Source organism: Serinus canaria, chromosome 15 (assembly GCF_022539315.1).
Source record: "Serinus canaria isolate serCan28SL12 chromosome 15, serCan2020, whole genome shotgun sequence".
NCBI lineage: Eukaryota > Metazoa > Chordata > Aves > Passeriformes > Fringillidae > Serinus > Serinus canaria.
Genome location: NC_066329.1, coordinates 3,106,606 through 3,125,610, shown reverse-complemented (window position 1 = coordinate 3,125,610; position 19,005 = coordinate 3,106,606). Strand labels below are relative to the sequence as shown.

The following is a 19,005-nucleotide window of genomic DNA, read 5'->3' as shown; positions in this document are numbered from 1 at the left end:
ACAAATCAGTACCCTTCTGTCTTAGAGTGTAGGTTAATAGATGCACAAAGTACTACACCACAATGCATGGCATGAACCCTGTTGCTGCTGCTGAGCAGCACTCAGGCAGTGTCATCTTTCTTCATTCTAGGATTTACCCTTGAGTTATGAGGGAGGTTCTGTGAGTGATTCAAGATTAATATGAAATTGAAATATGACAAAGAGTAGAATATTTTCACACACTGTGACAGCCTAGAGGCTTGTTAAAGTGTGATGTATGGTTTGGCTAGAAGTATGTCACTGAAGTTACAGTCCCTTGTGGTTTGGGAGAGAATCATCACACTAGAGTTACACCCACTGCTATCTCGTGCTCTGATCTTGTCGTTGGTTACACCATCTATCCTCCTGGTGCACATTTATCTCACTCTACTGGGGGAATGTGCTGCTAGAATTCTAACAATAAAAATTACAAGTAGTCCTAAGCCTCTGGAAGGATCTGTCCCTACAGCACTATCTGAGCATCATGCCCCATGTAAGGGCCAGTCCCAAGTATTTCCAAGACCAGATGTTTATGAACTCCAACTCTTTCTTTTCCATGGTTGTCTCTACTTCATTTGCTCTGATGTGGAATCTGGTTAACTTCCCCCACCAGTGGGTGGTTTCTCTTCTCTCTCTCTGTTTTTCAGTATCTTGTCCCCAAGACTTTCATCATTTAGCAGTTCCCTAAATAAAACATTTCCTTGCTGCAGAAAGGAGAGGGAAGATCCTTTTCTCCAGGGATCAGGAGGATGTTAGTGGCAGGAACTTCGCAGCAGCACTGCTGTACTTCCATGAGTCTCGGGAAGAGTGGCACAAAATGTGTGTGCTCCCTCAGTGCTTCCAAGACAGCAGAAGGGGAGGTTTTCCACTGTGGGGAAAGCCTGGGAATGGCTCATGGCGGTTTTCTTGTGGTGGTGCCTCTCCAGCAGTGTTCCTGCAGCTAAACATCAGCCCTGGGAGACACCCTCTGAGACAGCTGTGGTGTCCCCAGTGCCCCTGTGCGAGTGAGCACTGAACTGGAATGGCATTTCAGCAGGAAGCTATTTATGGAACATGGGTGCTGTCCAATAATCAGATCTGCCTGTGGAGCAGAGCCACTGCCTGAGGTCATAGTGCAATTTTCAGTGCCATAAATTTCTCCATCTACAAATTCTTGCTGGGTGTGGTCACTTTGTGAACAATTCTCAGTCCTGCCTCACGAGAGCAGTATTCCTGAACTTTGATGGGAATCACAGAGTGATGCCTGGCATCTGAGCTCAGCAGGGGAGCCACAGGCAGGCACTGCTTGCACCCCATTCAGCACTCTAATAAAAGGCCTGCTGATTTTTTCCTTTCCATTTTTGTTTTAAGACATTGTGACTCATAAATATTGTAGAAGATTAGAAAACTCACTTTGTGAGCTCTAATTTCTGTTTATTTGTACCTCTGTGTAACTGTGGAGCCTCTGCTGAGGGTGGAGATCCAGAGCAGGAGGCACAGTATGCACAGGAGAATACAGGTACTCTCCCCTAGGCCTCGGATGTGAAATGCAATCTCTTCCCTTTCTTTAGGTTACAGTCAGACTGTGGAAATGCTGCACACAACGTTGCCTTATTTTAGCACTTTTTCTTGAAACTGTTGAATTTAGATGTGTATCTGGTTTTAGAGCAGTGAGGTTACACATGACCTCGTGGATTCAAGGTTAGGCATTTTTGAGATGCTTTAGGCTGATGCTGTTTTACAGAAGCCTCAGTTAAGGAAACCAAAGCATTTAATGTGAATGTTTTGTGCATGTGTAGATATATCCACATATATTTGGCAGATTAATGCAGATTGGTTCAGTGGGTGAATAACTGGTTTTAAAAATACTTTGTAATCCATTTCCCTGGGGAGTCTGAAGCTGCTGTGCAAGACTAGAAAGCTGCTGGTAAACCCTACATATTTTCAGAGCTGTTGGAATCCTTTGCAAACTGACTAATCTGTGCTGAGAAATTATTACAACTGTAAAGGTTCCCAACTGAAGTGAACTGGGCAAGGAGAATTGGCACATCTTTCACTACTCTTGCCTAAGGGTCAGATGCATTAAAATTTGTATTTTTACATGGAATAATAGATTTTCAAAGTCACATCTTTGCTGTATATACCTAAACATTTATTCTAAGGTAAAATCAATGCAAGTTTTAAAATAATTATGATGATAAATTGAACTGATGCTTGCGATCCATTCTGTTCAGGTTTTGGATGTCACTGCCTTCTCTTTGAAACAGTGAAAACAAAATCCCAGTAGGAAAAAGCCCCATTTGGCTTGCTGGGATGAGTACACAGTGGTGTATGTGCTTCACACTACTGCAAGGGCTGTTTCCAGAATGTTCTGGCAATCAGTTTATAACTTGCTAAGTTTTATCTTTCATGCCTTATTACATATAATTATAGTTTATTCTTATTTGTCATATTTATTTGTGTCTTTTAACCCGCAATATTCATCTAATCCCTTTGAAAACTGCAGCATTTATTTTAAATGGCATTGGGGTTTAATGCACAAAAGCCAGCAGCATTAGAGTTAAGGCTAAAAACTTTTGTCTGACACCAGGGACTAGATTGACTCATTTGAAGTAGTGTGAGAGTACCGAGGGTAGTGGAGAGGTCGGGAGGAGTGAAAGCAGCCCTGTCCCTGCTTCCCGGCTGTGCTCATGGACTTTTCGTTCCTTCTCTTTGGGGGGTGAGGACAGATGGGAGCTGAAATCGCCACAGGTGCTCTGGTGCTGAACTGTCTGCAGGTGAGCAAACCTTTGGCTCAGCTGTACAGCAGCTCCCCCATAGCTTCAGCGGTGCGGGCATGTTTAAATGCTGGCCAGGGTTCAATGGGGAAAGTTAATCCATGATTTATTGTCAGAGATGAGTAACGGGGCTCCCGGCGTTTCCGTGGACACCAGCAGAAGTTTGTTGTTTGAGACAATTGAGACAATTTTTATGTAAGAATGGTAGCCTGTCAATTTATGAAAGAGGAGCTTGACTATTACACATTAAAATACGTAGTAAAATTGAATTTTGCTGCATCTCTTAGGTGAGGTAGTAGAATTGGTCCGTGCTACCACTCCCACAGCTCGGGCTGTTCAAGGCAGCCGGGATGCGAGATACACTTCTTTCCCCCCGAGAGGCACAGCCGTGCCGCCACTGCAGGCTGCGGCCGCACAAAGCGGCCATGGGGCTGGCCAGGGTCGCACACGTGAACGAGGAGCGTGGTCACCCCGGCCGTGGTCAGCCAGCGGTGGCCCGCCCGCGTCTCTGGCGAGGCCAGGCAGAGCCGGTGAGGCGGCGGCGGTGTCCAAGGCCGTGTCGTGCCCCGTCCCGCAGTGCCCGCGCCCCCCGCCCACCTCCACCTTTGCAGCAGGAAAATGCAGCACTCCCAGCGCGCACGCGCGGCCCGCGGCCGGCGCCCCGCGATGGCTATTTATAGCAAGTGACGTCACCTAGAAATAGAGCGCGGGGGAGCGGCGCCCCCTCCCCTCCCCTGCAGCACCGCGGCTCCGCCCCCTCGTTGCCTTCCCGGCGCGCAGGCGCGGGCGGCGGCAGCAGCGCGAGGCTCCGAGCCGCACACGCCGCGGTCGGTCCGGGAGCGCGGCCGGCGGGCGAGGGAGCTGCGGCCAGCACAGCACAGCCCGGCACAGCTCAGCTCAGCCCGGCACAGCCCAGCGGGCGGCTCCGCTTACGGTTCCTGCTCCCGTCAGCCGTGCGCGGCCAGCCGCACATCCCCGCCCGCCTTCCGCTCTCTCTGAGGGGCGCGCAGAGCCCAGCCCGGCAGCCACCACGGAAGCGGCCATGGGGGACCGAGAGCAGCTGCTGCAGAGAGCCCGCCTGGCCGAGCAGGCGGAGAGATACGATGACATGGCCTCGGCCATGAAGTCGGTGAGTGGGGACGGTAGCGTGGCGGCCGTGGGGCGTACTCGGGGAGGAGTGTGTAGGGGAGTAGTGGCGGGGGAGGGAGGGAGAGGAAGTGCGGGCTGGTCCGAGGCGGGGTTGGGTCCGGGAGGATGCGAGCCGCCGGGTCCCACCCGTCTCGGTGAAGAAAGGAGGGCGGGAGCGGGAGCCAGACCATCCCGCCGGGACACCTCGCCGCCTTGTGGGGCGGTGCCCGGTACTACCTGCCTTGGGCAGAGATGAGACAAAGAGTAGCCGGTCCAAACCGGACCTAGCACCCCCTTTCAAAATGTGTTTCCTTCCCCCCCTCCTTCCCTCCGTTCCCCGTAAGGGCTGTCTCGCAGCCCTCCCGCTCCCTGGCTGTCCCTGCCCCGGGGGTGTGGCTGTCCCCATGCCCTCCTCTCCGTCTCCCCACCGCGCCAATCGGGCTCGCAGTGCGGCCATTTGAATGCCGCCCGCCTCTCCTGGCGGCGGGAACGCTGTGCATTCCTTCTCCGCTCCAGACGGGGCCCGTCCTCGCCCACCTCCCTCCCACCCCAACGGGGTGGTGGGTTTCACCTTGGGGTGCATCTCCCCTTCTGGGCATCCGCCAGCGTTTGGGGGCGGTGGTCCTGTAGGATGGGCACTGCGGCGGGGGCTGTCTGGGGACACAGCAAGAGGGGCCCCTTCCTCTTCTAGACGTTTCTGTTGCCCCGCTGTAAAAGACACGAAAAGAGGCCTCACTCAGTAACATCGGTGACTCAAAGATAGTAGCTGCGGTTGTGAAAGCTACCCCCGTTCCAGGAGCATTTCCCGAGCTTTAACGTTGCCTTTTTACCTCTTCTTTGTAGGGTAACAGTTTCTCAGTGCATTCCATACCCTGTTGAATACTGAAATGTGTTTAAACAATGTTATATTTGCAACTCTGCTCCTTTCAGAACCAAGCAATGAAAATTATTTGTACTGATCTGACTGTACTGATACATAATAAAATTGTAGAATGGTCAAACCTATTATGTCTAGTCCCTTTTTTGAAAACAAAGCATTCACACGATCCGAATGTTATGGGTAATGTTAATGCCACTGGATGCTTAGCAGTGTCTTTCTGCATCAGATTACAATTGGTTTGTTCTTGCTGATGTGTCCTCTGTGAACACCGAAGGCCCCAAGAGGAACTGGTTTTCTTGAGAGTTCTGCTGTTTGAAAGCATGAGATTATTTTAGTCTGAAAAAGAGCAGCTTCAAATGGAGTCCACGTTTTTGTTGTAACAATGTCACTTCCCTTAAATGAGGGCAGTAAAAAGACACTAATTTTGCTGCTTTTGTTCACTTTTGCTATTATGTTGTAATAAATGTTACAACCAGTTCAGTTCTAAAACAGTGATACTTCTGGGTATCTCAATACCAGAGGCACAAGACATTAAAACAAGGTGTATTTATAAATCTGTCGCTAGAGTTCTTGATACAAATAATGTAATAGTAACAACTCTTCTTTCAGTTGGTAATTTTAAAGGATGAAATAGAGAACCCACTAAAATGTACTGCTCAAGGAGACAATTTCTAGCTGTTGCTTGTGGAAAGCTTTCTATTTCTCTAAGAGCTGCAGACCTACAGTGTATGTATGGTCTCTGGGCACATGTGAAACTATGAGAACACAGTTGCTTTGCTTTAGGAAGTGTGTAAATAAAGTACTTACAGCTAGTGTGTATGTCCAGTTGTCTTCAAACTGTTCTAATTGCTGTGCAAATTTTCACTCATCTGGAACTGAGGTATTCTCATCCATAATGCCACTTCTGCAAAATTAAGTTGTGTGATCATGAGCTTCTGTAATTGGGAGCTTGAGAACACTTTATAAGTAAGTGGAGTCTTGAAACTTATGGATACTTTTAAAATACAAAAAACAAGCGGAATTGAAAAGCAACAGTTCCCTTATTTCAAGCTGTTCATGCACTGTTGCATATCTGTGATGTAGCATCTGTTGGTTATTTGGCTTTCTCAGGCGTTCACTCTATCAGGACAATTTCCAGAATGCTCTTCAATGTTGAGGTTGATTTTGTAGGTCTGAGCATAATCTGTGGAATGTTCTGAGGGCTGTCTCTCCTCACAGCTCATACTTCTGTTTCAATGATTGCAAATAACTGAGATATAATTCAGAGAGCTTTCAATCCATACAGGCTGATATTGAAGTCATCTTGCAATCCAGAGAATTTAGACTTCCTCCAAAAGGAAGGAAATCTGTATTCTAACTCAGAAATCTATTCTCCAGGATGTCTTGATTTGAAAAGTTTATTTTAATTTTTTTTTTTTTTTACATCTCTGAATGTAACACATCTGATACTTTTTAAAGGTGCTCTATGAAAGTAGTGTGCTTTCAGTGTAAACTGAAATCTGAACAATTATTTTCAGTTTTAGATATTACTGCACTTTTCAATACAGAATGTAACCAACAGCATGGTAGTTACTTCAGAAACATAAAGTAACAAATGCTTGTTTTAGTGAAAGTGTATTTGCCTGATTTTTGATTGCCTCTGGAGAAAAAAGGTGAGGAGGCTGCCATTTCATCAGTCAGCATAAAGCTGGAGAAACATTCATTTTTTATTCCCATTAATTCCTTCTATAAAGAAAAAAAGCTAGGCCAAGTAGCAGTTGTGGCTTAAATAAGGAATTTACTGCTTAATACAAATTTTTGTTGTTGTAAACTTTTTTTTTTCATGGAAGAATTCCAGTATTTTCGATGGTAATGTGTGAACAGGAGAGGAAAATGAAATAGTTGCTGTTACAAATAATTTGGTTTAGTTTACTAAACCCATTAATTTGGAACTATTAAAGTCATTTTAATAGCAAATGCAATCCTATGCAAATGGCATTCTTCCATGGGGCATGGTATTCCTATTGCATGAACTGCTGCTCCAGGATTCCAGCTGTTTACACGGTAGGTACAGAATTGTTTCTCAACACATTGAGAAAGATGCTTTGGGTGTCAGTGTGAAAGGTTCTCAGTTGATGCAACAAATGCTTCAGCATCCTGAGATTTCAGTGTTGAGTACTCTTTGGTTTAGATAATTCTAGAAACAATGAAAATTGTAGCTGTGTAAGCCCTTTAGTTTTTGGACAGTGTTAATCCTAATACGTAGTGCTTAGGGCCTCTTCTGATTTATGTTGTTTTTCCAATATCTCTACACAGTGGTAAAAAATAATTTATTATTTAAAATTGGTAATGTGGGTGATGTGAGATACAGAATTTTAAAATTAGTCATGTGAGAAACACTACACAGTCAAATAAATTTAAGTGTTGAACTAATTTTTTTGAAACAAATAGCTTGAGGTTCTAGTTATGTAGGCTTTATCTGTATGTAGAAATGGACTCTGAAAGTGTGGGATATTCTATATTTTTAGTACCTATCCCTGAGTGTCTGCTTTGGGGTTAATGAACTGTGTTTGTGTAGGAGAGGGGAATGAGTTGTCTTTAATGGGAGCAGTGCCCTCCCCTGCTGGGACATGACTTCCTCATGGCCTCCTCTGGGGTACCTGTAGCTATAGAACTTCCAGTTCTTGGTATAGAGCTCTGAACCCACATGATACAAGAAACTGATCTGCTTTAAATTCATTAGTCTGGTTTCTGTTTGTTCCCCAATGATGGACTGCATAACTTTGTATCAGACAAGTTTTATTAATTTAACCTGACTCTATACTGGCTCAGGTACAGTGATTGATGCAGCACTGGGTTCAGAACTGGCTCTGGCTGGCAGAACCAGTGTAATCACAGGCCACTGACCTGGGTCAGCTCATGGATCTGCTGTCCATTGTGGAACATTCACTTTGGGGTGTTTTCCATGGAAAGGAGCTCAGCTTGGTGTGTGGCCTATGTGGGATCACACACAGAAGTAATTTCTAAGCTGATGGAGTACTGCCACACTCATTAGCTTGTGGAGTTAGGAATTCAGGGTCATAGTCAGGATTCCTTTCATATGCTCCCATTTTGGTCACTAAACAGTGAAAGAACTGTTAATATCCTTACTAGAGATGATCCAGGTAGGTTGTGGTGGAGATTGTTGAGGAAAATATTGATTAGGAGCTATCATGCAGTTTCTGAAGATGTCATTAGAGTTTATTCCTGTTCATTTCATCCTCTGTAGGTTGCCTCTAATTCTGTTAGGACAAGCAGAGCAGTGTCTTTTGGGAGTTCAGGTTCCTGAACTGTGGAAAAGTAATTTTGGAGATAAAACTAATTGACTTACTTAATAAATTTTAAGAACAAAACCCAAATTTGAAAGTAAGTTCTCTCTTACTGTAAGAGTTACAATTCACATAAAATATTTTTTTGGATCTGGAAATCAGCACATTTTTTAGAAGGTTCACTACCTACACCAGCAGCCTCAGAATAGTGTAAATATTTGTAACGTGATTGTTTGTAGTATGTAAGTATTGGCTGTGAACACTCTGGTGCCTGTCAAGCAGTGTAAATGTGCACATTTTAAAAAGAAATAGTTAATGATTTTAACAGTGTCTGAGCAAGGACAAGTTTATTTTCACACCAAAGTACATATCCTTAGAATTCTAGTGACTGATTTTAGAGCAATATGGCTAAGGTAGAGGAGTTACATTTTTCATCCTAATTCCTTTGAGTTTAATTTCATGTGTATAAATTTTTGAAAGTAGAACAATTTCAAGTGACCATGAGTCTGATAGCTTGAATTAAAACATCAAGTGAAATAGGCCTAATTATACAGTATGAGAAGTATTATCCTTCTATCTCAGCTTTTTGAAGCAGCAGTTCCAAGTTGATCATGGCTTCGTTCCTGGTTTGCTGTCCTGTTTCTATGCAGATTCTTTTACCTCCTATTCCTGGAATTTGTCTGCAGCCAGTTAGCAGAAATCAGGGTACCTTTTGTATTACACTGTGTAATCACTCACTACATGTCTGAAAGAGACCATGGAACACTGATTCTATTTGTGCTGTGCAGAGCTTAATGACTGCAGCGCTTCCATCTCTGCTGTCAAATGGACACAAGCAGCAGGGGACAGAAATGGGAGAATTGCACCAGCTTCCTGTGTCACTGCTGTGCTCCAGATTCAAAAACCTGGTGTTCTAGGTACATTTAAATTCATCACTAAGTGTGTAGTCTGTATAATTACAGCAGACTTCCTAAAAAACCTGAGCCTTCCTCTGTGATTGCTTCTCCATTAAACAAGCTTGACTCACTTTTATTCGGTGAATGTTCTTTGCAATGGCTTCTAAATACCCCTTCTATTACTTCAAAACTAGGGGGATCTCTCTCTTTTAAGTCCTGACTGCTGAACAGTTTTAAACTTTCAATGTTACAAAGTTAATCCTGTGTAGAAGGAATTTTGAGTTCTAGAAGAAGTTTTGAACCTTGCACTCCGTGATGAAAGTATTGAAGGAGGTTTGCACGCTCTTCTCTAAGGGAAACCCTTTAAATTTGCTCTTTGTCTGTATTTTCAGGTAACTGAGCTGAATGAGCCTCTCTCAAATGAGGATAGAAACCTGCTGTCTGTAGCCTACAAGAATGTAGTCGGAGCCAGACGGTCCTCCTGGCGTGTCATCAGCAGCATAGAGCAGAAGACCATGGCAGATGGCAATGAGAAGAAGCTGGAGAAGGTTAAAGCCTATAGGGAGAAGATAGAAAAGGAGCTCGAGACAGTCTGCAATGATGTTTTGGCTCTCCTAGATAAATACTTGATCAAGAACTGCAATGACTTCCAGTATGAGAGCAAGGTCTTTTACCTGAAAATGAAGGGGGATTACTACCGCTATTTGGCAGAAGTTGCTGCTGGAGAGAAGAAGAACAGTGTCGTGGAAGCCTCAGAAGCTGCCTATAAAGAGGCTTTTGAAATCAGCAAAGAGCACATGCAGCCCACTCACCCCATTAGGCTTGGGCTGGCACTCAATTTCTCAGTGTTCTACTATGAGATCCAGAATGCCCCTGAGCAGGCCTGCCTTTTAGCCAAACAAGCCTTTGATGATGCCATAGCAGAGCTGGACACACTAAATGAGGATTCCTACAAGGACTCCACTCTCATCATGCAGTTACTTCGAGATAACCTCACTCTGTGGACGAGTGATCAGCAGGATGAAGAAGCAGGAGAGGGCAATAATTAATAAGCTTTCCTCTGATCCCTCTTTCATCCACTTGGCCATCCCCATCATCACCAATATTTCCTTGCCACAGTCACACTAAATATCTAGTGCTAAGCATATCTGTATTGTACAGCTGTTCAGATCTGCTGTCCACTTTATCAAGAAGCAGTTTCAGATGAGTCTTCATGGGCATTGATGGATTGATTGGTTTATTGGCCCTATTTATCTTAGTTGCACTTCAGCAGTGCAGAAGGAGGCATTTTTAATTTGCCTGTTGATTGGAAAATATGGAAAAGAATAATGGAAAGTGATTGAGGATAACTAGATTCCAGTTAAAGTTTCCTGTTTGAAATGAGCTGACAGTTCTGTTAAGCAGTACATTTTGTGCATGCAAAGTAAATTAGCCACCCCAAATTTTTTTCAGTCAAAGAAACAGTTGAGCTGATGTGAAATGACAACTTTGTTCATCAGTTTACAATAAACTGTTTGAAATGTGAGGTTTCAGTAGCAATTTGGTTTTTTTGCCTCTAACTTATGTGCACAGTTTCTTTAAATGCAGTGCATCTACCTAAGAGTTTTGATACTTGTAACCTTTTGCAGTTGTTTTGAAGAATCATGAATTTATTTTTTGTAAACTCTTTGGCTGTTTGGTTGTCTGTGTATTCTGACAACTCTATGTCAATATTTGCCCATGTGAAGATGGATGACTGGGAAGCCAGACTTCTAAATTAAATGTTTTGGAGTTAAGTGAATAAAATAAAATGCTGCTTCAGGGATGTTATCTCTACATGAGCTGTCCTGTCTTTTGTTCAGAGCAGAGCTGGAGTTATCCAACATATCATGGTTGGATTAGAACATATTTAATCAAAAGTTTAATGAGAAGTTGACACATGCTAAACAACACAAAAACACAATGTAGTGTGCTGAGAGAAGAAAAACCCAAACCCACAAAACCCGAAAGCACCTGCAGTGGGGGTCACCTCTATTAAAGTGGATTTCCCAAGGTGGTATATTTAGTTGTTTGCTCAGCACAAGAGCTGCTGAACAGTTGTAAAGCACATAACTTACCTTATCAATGCAGAGACTTGCATTTGATTCCGTCCACTGCACCTTCTAAGCTCTTTCTCTGAAGTGCTGATCCCCAAATCAGCTTTATAGGTGAATATCCCAGTAGCTATTTCATATTTACCTGCTTCAAACAGAAGCAATACTTGTTGCTAAAGACTGCCTTTCTCTATTTAACTCACTTAAGTCTAGAACACAAACTTAACACTGTTTTTGTTTTCTCCCAACAGTTAGAGTACATGCACGTTTATTGGTGCTGAGCACACTTCTGTCATGGTATGTCCCAGAAGCAGGAGAAGTTAGCTGTATCCAGACTGCCACTGGCACCTGAGCTAGCTCAAAGGTCATGTAAGTTCTCATTTATCAGAACTGATAGTTTTTAATTATAGAAATAATTATTACTGGTCAGAATTACCCACAACAACTGCTCATACTTTTTAAAAGCAGTGCGCTGCTTTCTTTTAAGTGTCCAGAGTTTTAGAATTTTAAATGGTAAGTTTGTGTGCATTTATGTATTCTATCATCTTAGAGATAATTCTAGCTTTAGTATATGAGTAAAATTGACAACAGTTGAAAGAGTAACACAACATCTGAAAAAGGTGAAAATAGTTACACACCTTCCTACTGCCCCTGTGGAACCAAGGTAAAACTTGGCCATAAGATTGCCTTTTTACAGGGAAACACTCTGGATGGTTAGTAAAATATTGGTACTTGGTAGGTTTATTTCCCTGTTGATAGAAGTACCTGTCTTTTTGTTACCTTTTTTATTAGTATTTTTTCTTCATTCAAAAGCCAAGGGGTCCTTTCTCATGTTAGTTACTGTCTTGTGCAGACCCTTTATCCCAAAGCCACGAGCATTTTGTAGTTTGCAAGTGAGTCAGCAGGTCTGGCATCTCTGGGCTGCCAGCTGAAGGTTGGCACAGGATCCCAAGTGGAGACTAAAGCCATTCTGCACAATGATGCTGTGCAGCAGTGAATTGGATTCCCAGGAGGAAAGCAGATACTTCTGCCATGTTTTCCAGCTGCCAGTGAAGGAGCCAGTGACATGCAGAGCATGTTTTTGTGGTTGTGTTTTGGTAGGAGTTAGTAGAATTTTCTATGGAGCAAGAAAACAAATGCTCCAGTGCAGTCTGTATCCTTGTTGACACTTCAGCAGCTTTTTCATTTCCTGGGCCCTGGGATTGCTAAATGCTTTTTTGTAATCCTTACTGTGATCTGGAGGAAAGCAAAGCTGATGGATAGCACATGTTTATTCCAATATTTTTCAGTAGACCACAGGATTCAGGTATTTTGGAACTGGTATTTCTCATAGGTGACTTCCAAGACATGTCTTCTACCTATCACTCTCTAAAATTAACATAAAATCCTAGGCTATGCCAAATTGATTGTTTGTAAACACCAGATGTATTCAGCAAAGGTGCTTAGTTGAAGTTCACAACATTGTTTGAAGCAGGGGTAATTCCAATGGAAAGACTCAAAATTGAGTGACTTTGCCCCCTGTCCCCAGGGAACACTTTATGTGTCCTTGAAAGCATAAATGTGTCCTTTGCTGCTCTTGACATGGTGAGGGTTTCATTTTGTCCACCTGAACATTACCCTTGCCCAGAACCACGATTTTCATGTCTTTCACAGGCAATCTTTGCTGAGAGGTTCAGTCACTCTGAGGGTGCTGGTGTAATAATAACAAGGCCTGTGCATATCCTTGAATTTTTAGCATCTTCACAGCTGCTAACAGTAAAGCATCATTTTCTGTGATGTAAAGGAACTTGAAAGCTATGGTGTAGTTAGCCCTTGAATTAATTCTGTGGTCTTTATAGGGACAGACACACTGTCAGTCTATGTCCCAATCTGCTCAAACATGTTCAAGTTTCACAGAAATGGTTGTGTTCATCTCTCAGAGTACAAAACCACCCACACCCTATTGAACCCACTGGAACACAATGTGCCAATGTATGGGACACTGAACTATGTACTGAGAGGCTGTTCTTCAGCATGAGCAGTGGCACTGAGAATGTTCCAGGGAAGCAGAAACCTGAAGAAGAGAGATGAGACTGGAGGTCCATGGATTACACACATCAGAGGTCACACTTCCTCTGGTAAGTAACCATTCACTCTGTTACTCCTTGGGTCTCACTCTGGTTTTGAAAATAAATTTTCCACACTGCCTTTCCCTTGCCTGTAACTTCAGGCTGTGACTTTCCATCCTTAATCCTCACACCTGTGATCTCTATCTGTAAATTGGATGGACTGACTTCCAGAGCCCAAAGGAGCATGGAGGGTATTCCCTAACCTACTCTCAGGGCCTCTTCCAGCAGCTGCAAGAGGTTGTTTATAATAATCTAGAAAAAAATGCTGTGAGTACACCTCACATTGAGGAAAATGAAAAGCCTGGCTGTATTTTAAGTGATGTAAGAGAATGCCTTAATGATAATGGAAGTTAGAAGGGTGAAAACTGATGTCATTAAACATTATAAAACATTTTCTGACAGCAAAACAACTGGAAATCTTTCAATAAACCAGTTTGAGTTTAAGGACAGAGAGAAAACAGGAAAAATATTCCAGTGCTTTGTATCCTTGGTTTTTTGAAATTCTATCCACACCACATATTTGAATTAATTTAACATAATTGATGAGGAAAAATTGGCTAAACCACTTCAACAACACAAGAAACCTTTTTGATAGATCTTGGGTTCATTGAAGCAGCTCCTTGAAATCAGTGGCAGATTTTGAAGGATGTGAAGTTGATTATCCACATAATTGACAGAGGATGTTTAGATCTTGTTCTGAACAAGCCTACAGTACTTGAAGTTCCTTAGATGCAGATGGTTTAGTGTCTGAGCCTTAATGATTTCTGAGATAAATGAAGATGTTTTCTGAACACTGAGGTCAGGCCAGGTAAATTTTTAATTGATGTTAGAAATTGAACCATCTGTTAGAAATAATAGCATTTATTATGACTTTTCCTATTTTCCAATTGTGGTTTAATATTCAACAAGTGTAAATGTAGTAATACACTTACCATATATATATATATATATATATATATACTTCAAATATACACATTTTTTATATTTTAGTCTAAAATGATTTTAACTAATAATTAAGAGACAGTTTGGTCTGTCCCAACTCAAACATTATAGCCAGATGAATTATTTTCATTGGGTTGGGTTTTTGTAAACCCCAGAGTGCACCAAGGCAAAGCACTGTGAGTACTTCAGCAGTTTTATATATATATATATATATATATAGGAAATCATTAAGAAATCATTTATATACTGTAATGTACTCAAATTAGTATGAGCTATTTTCACATAATTTGATAATGTGATCGATTCCACTTTAGGACTCAATCTAATAGTGGTTGAACTCTTCCATCTCTGAAGAATTAAGTGGTTTAACAACATGTCTAAGAGAAGAAACAGATCAAAAAATACTGTCCATATGATTTTCAGTAATGTTTTGCCAGTTATAAATATTAAATATAATCATTATTTATAAGTTGTAATAAATGTATGTTATAGAAATATAAGCCTATTATATTTGCAGTAATTGTAGATAAAGTTTGTGGCATTTAGAGAACTGCATCCTTGTTTGAACATCTGAGGAATGCCCTTTATTCAGGGATTTCTCCAGCAGAGGCTACAGAAAGAGCAGGGCTGGCAGAAAAGCATTGATTCCTTTCCCAAGCACGTAAGGCACACATTGGAAGGGAGCAGGAGTTGCAGGGGGTTGGCAGGAGCAACATTTTCCTAACAGGCTTTGTGACTGTTGCTGTGCCCTTCCAGCACAAAAGCACATCTGACTCTTGCAGAGGGCAGAGAAGTGGATGGATGACAGTGATTAACTGCTTTCCCTGCTGAGTAAAATGGATTGTGTTCTCTGTCTGCAAAGAGAAACTTGTGCTTGTCCGTGTTTTCTTTGTTTTGACTCAGAAAAAAGCCAAATCCCGGGTGGTTGTTTGTTTGTGAAGCACAGCCCAGTGACTCCAGTGACACACCTGCCCACGGTGTGGGGCCTTAGAGCACCACCCAGAGGGATGCAAGGTGTGGGCACCATCTGTAGAGGCTTCCTGTCTCCATGGCAGCCAGAGCCAGGCTGAATCAATCATCTCTGTTCCTGTCACTGCATCCCAGTCCAGAGCAGGGAGCAGAAGGCTGGGCCTGCCTTTGGCAGGAAGTGGCCCAGGTCTCTCCAAGTGTTTTCTGGCTGAGGTGTGAGTGAGATTCCAGCCTGTCCTTAAAGGGCAGAGACATCTCTGCTCCCTTGTGCCACCCCAAGCTTTTTAAGGACTGCTATTTGCCTCTTCTGAAACAAGTGCTGTTAAGCCCCTCTGGGCTCTAAGGTCGTTTGGAAGGATTGGGAAGGATTGGGAAGTTCAGGCATTTTCTGTCATTGGTGTCATCAGAGCCCAGCATTGCTCAGAGATGAACACACTTTGGTACCACTGCTGAGTCATTCTCTGGGTTTTCACAGCTGACACTTCCTCACTTTGAGATTGGCCACAAGCCTAGGCTACAAGGGGACAGAATTAACTTATTTTTAGATTAGTGAAGCCCAGCTTTAGCTGAGCTTATTAGCCCATTGTTAGTTGTGTTTAAAACAATTGCTTTAAATTTTTACTAAACACATTATGTGTGGATGTATGTTGTTAATTCTGCCATAAAGATTATGCTGAATCCTTGGATTAGGAATTGATTAAGAGCTACTAAAGTGCCAGATCTCTGGGTAAGGCATAATGAATTATTCATGCTGTTATCCTAGTGCAATCACAATAATGTCTTGGTGCTAATTAGCAGGTGGATGGGCTGACACAAATTAAGAAATACCCAGGAGATATTTTATTCAACCTATATTCTGATTCCTCATGATAAATATATTTTCTGACCTTACAATTTATTTCTTACTCAATAGAAACAAGACTTATTTTTCTCTCTGTTATTTCAACTTTTGTTTTTTGAAATCAGTTACTTTTTTTAGGTCTAACTAGCCTGAGAGCTGAAGCTTTTAAGAGCTGCTGGGACAGCTGCTGCAAAGTTTTACTATTATTCCGCACTGTAATACTTTGTCCATCTTGGTGAGCTGCATGTTATCATTTCTTCTGTTATGTGTGATCTTTATTGTCTTGTATCAATCAGAGCAGAATTTGTCTTATTCTTAATTAACCTAGAACTTGTATGTGCACTTGTAAAGCATAGCACTTACTGTGGGAATGAATTAGATATTTATGCATATTAATCTTTATTACTTAAGGGAACACAGTTTATAGCAGATTTTTTTTTTTGCTTGGCCATTAGTCATTAGTCTATATTTTCCTCTTTCTCCCTTTTAAGTAAATTCTCAGCATTTAGTTTTACTTAATGTTCTCATATATCATTGTTCATCAAAGAGATTTATCAGAAGTCAAACAAAAGGACATTATTTTGTACTTTGCCACCGTTTCTAAAGAATTCCTAGTTTTTGAAATAAGACTGCAGCCTGAAGCATAGCTTAATGCAGATGTTTCAGTTTCATAGCTCAGCCTGAAAAAACTCCATCCCACAACGAGAACAGTCCTCACCACCTATTTCCCACTTCTTTTCTCCTCTAGCAGTTATTTTCCTTAATTCTGTGCTGACCCTGCTGAGCTTTCCTTCCACTCCCCTGCAGAAATAATTCTGATAACTTCATGAAGATGTAACTGGCTTGTGAGACCTGTTGATTGTATGGGAATGCCCAGCTTAGCCTGATATTTGTGTGAGATGTGCAGCTGGCTGCTCCATGAATATCTTTTGATTTAGGGAGGAAGTGTATGAGAACAGAAGAATAACTTGGGGGAATCACTGCTGGCCTCTTTGTGTCTGTCTCTGGTGTTTGTGTTTCTGCTCATCAACAGCATGAGATATTTATTCTCCCTTTCCTCTCCTCCTCCTCCCCTTTTCCTGTTTCTCTCCCTTGGCCACCACATCCTTCCTAGTGCTACTTATCTCTGAGAATTTTTTTTCCCTCTCTCAGTTCCACTCTGCTGTGATTAAGCACCTGGAACCTTTCCAAGCTGATGACTGCAGGGTTTTGCAATGAAACCCCTTGGAGATTTACTGAGTGGGCTGCTCTGAAGGAGTTCGACTTTATGAGCCCTAATGCCTGCCTTTGTAGAGATTTGGAAAGTGCTTGGCATATGAAATGCATTGTTGCTGTCTGAGTAACAGCAACAATCTGCATGAGGTCTTGAGGTACAAGAATGTTTCCTTGTGACAAACTGTACAAAATCCTTTGTATAGGAATGTGCTCTTTTCCTTTGTGCTGAACTGTACAGACAGCTGGGCTGGTGGGCACTGCTGCCAGGGCCTTGTGAGAGTCTATGGGTTAGTCTGACACAAATATCTCAGCTGCAGCCACTCCCAAATTAGGTTTCTAAGCTTCACATTATTTGAAGTTTGGGTCTGAATAGACCAGCTGAGGTTCATCCTCACTTCAACTGTAGAAAAGAAGTCACTTTTAGTAGATGTCACAGCTGCAGCCCTGCATTGCTGAGCTGCAATGTTACAATCACAACCCCTTCATCTGATTCTGCATTAACTCCATCTGAAGAGAGTGATGGAGGGCAATAATTGTGCTGAGTAAACTATACTGAGGTTTTGCTTTAGAGAGACTGTGTGAGGATGCCTTGCTGGATGCTGGATAGAAAAATACTGTGTGATAGACCTGGAAGCTTTCTCAGGAACATTGCCCTAAGATTTTAGCCTGCAGTTTGTCCTCAGAAGGCAGAGCTTTTTGTTACTTTATTTTGCACTCAAGGCTGTATACATGGATAAAACACTGTGTATCAATAATGCTGGCCTTTTATAGCCAAGAAAAAAGCTTTTTCCCAGGGGTTTCATAGCCATTTAACATAAAGGTGGTAGTTACATTGTCTGCTGGCTGAGACTGGCCAGAGCTAAAACAGGATTGAATGCAGAAAGGGTATTTGTACTCAGTAAATTCAAATATTTGGAAGTATTACAGAATTGGAAGAAGATCTAGAAAATTAAAAAGAAGGCACGCTCTTCCATCTTGGTGAGGGTCTGAAGGAGCTTTCAGTAAAAGGAAAACATGTTTTCATCTGTCACCTGGTCAGGTTCTTGTTATTGTGGCTTCAACTACAAAGAGCAGAAGGAAGAGGGCAAAGGAATCTCCTCAAGCCCTGTACAAGTGTGGCAGCAACACCTGGTTATTGGCAGTGCTGTGACAGAGCCCTGGGTAATCAGTCAGAGAGTGGAAATACATTAGAAAATTCTATATTTACTATTTTTACATTAGAAAATTCTACTACTATGTATTCTATGTAGTCTGATTTCCCTCAGTGTCTCTCCTGAGATTTCTGACAGTTTATTCTGGATTGTCAGAAGTCCCTCCAGTAAATCAGTGTTTGAACCATGCTTAAAACCTCCTGTGACCATGCATGCTTTTCTTCAGAATCTCTGGCCTAAATAACTTATTAGAGATTAGAGAATTAAGATTTTTAAAAAACAAATTGTGGTTCAAATTACTTAAAATTTCTCCTCTTTTGTCTTCTGTCTGTCCTTCAATCTGTCCATCCATTCCTTTTCCTTGCATCTATCCTTGATACAAAGTTCATATTTTTACCTCAATTATCTTTTATCCTGCTCTTCCCTGAGCCCTCTTTTGTCCTTTCTGACCTATCTTCCCACTGAAAGTACTTTCTTCCTGGCCTCATGGAGCATTGCCATGGTGACCACATGACATCATTGCACTGGGAAGGGTTGCCTAGGAAACCATATGATGTCATTGCACTGGAGGCAGTTGCCATGGTGACTGAGTTGGCTGAGGTAACTGGGAAAAAGGGTTTGTCATCTGTTGGGTGCCAGGAAATGTTCCCATAAACTGGAATAAAGAAGAGACTTTTATTTATATTTTAATATTGCAGGGAAGGCTGCCTGTGACTCAAAGACCCCATTGCTTTATGTCCTG

At 42.3% G+C, this 19,005-nt stretch overlaps 1 protein-coding gene across 1 annotated transcript; it reads left to right on the top strand.

The window, feature by feature from the left end:
* Positions 1-3,567: 3,567 nt before the first annotated feature.
* YWHAH (tyrosine 3-monooxygenase/tryptophan 5-monooxygenase activation protein eta) lies at positions 3,568-10,780 on the top strand. Its single transcript, XM_009092261.3, has 2 exons — positions 3,568-3,903; positions 9,358-10,780. Exons 1-2 carry the CDS (start codon positions 3,817-3,819, stop codon positions 10,012-10,014), a joined length of 744 nt encoding a protein of 247 aa, XP_009090509.1. The 5' UTR covers positions 3,568-3,816; the 3' UTR covers positions 10,015-10,780.
* Positions 10,781-19,005: the final 8,225 nt, after the last annotated feature.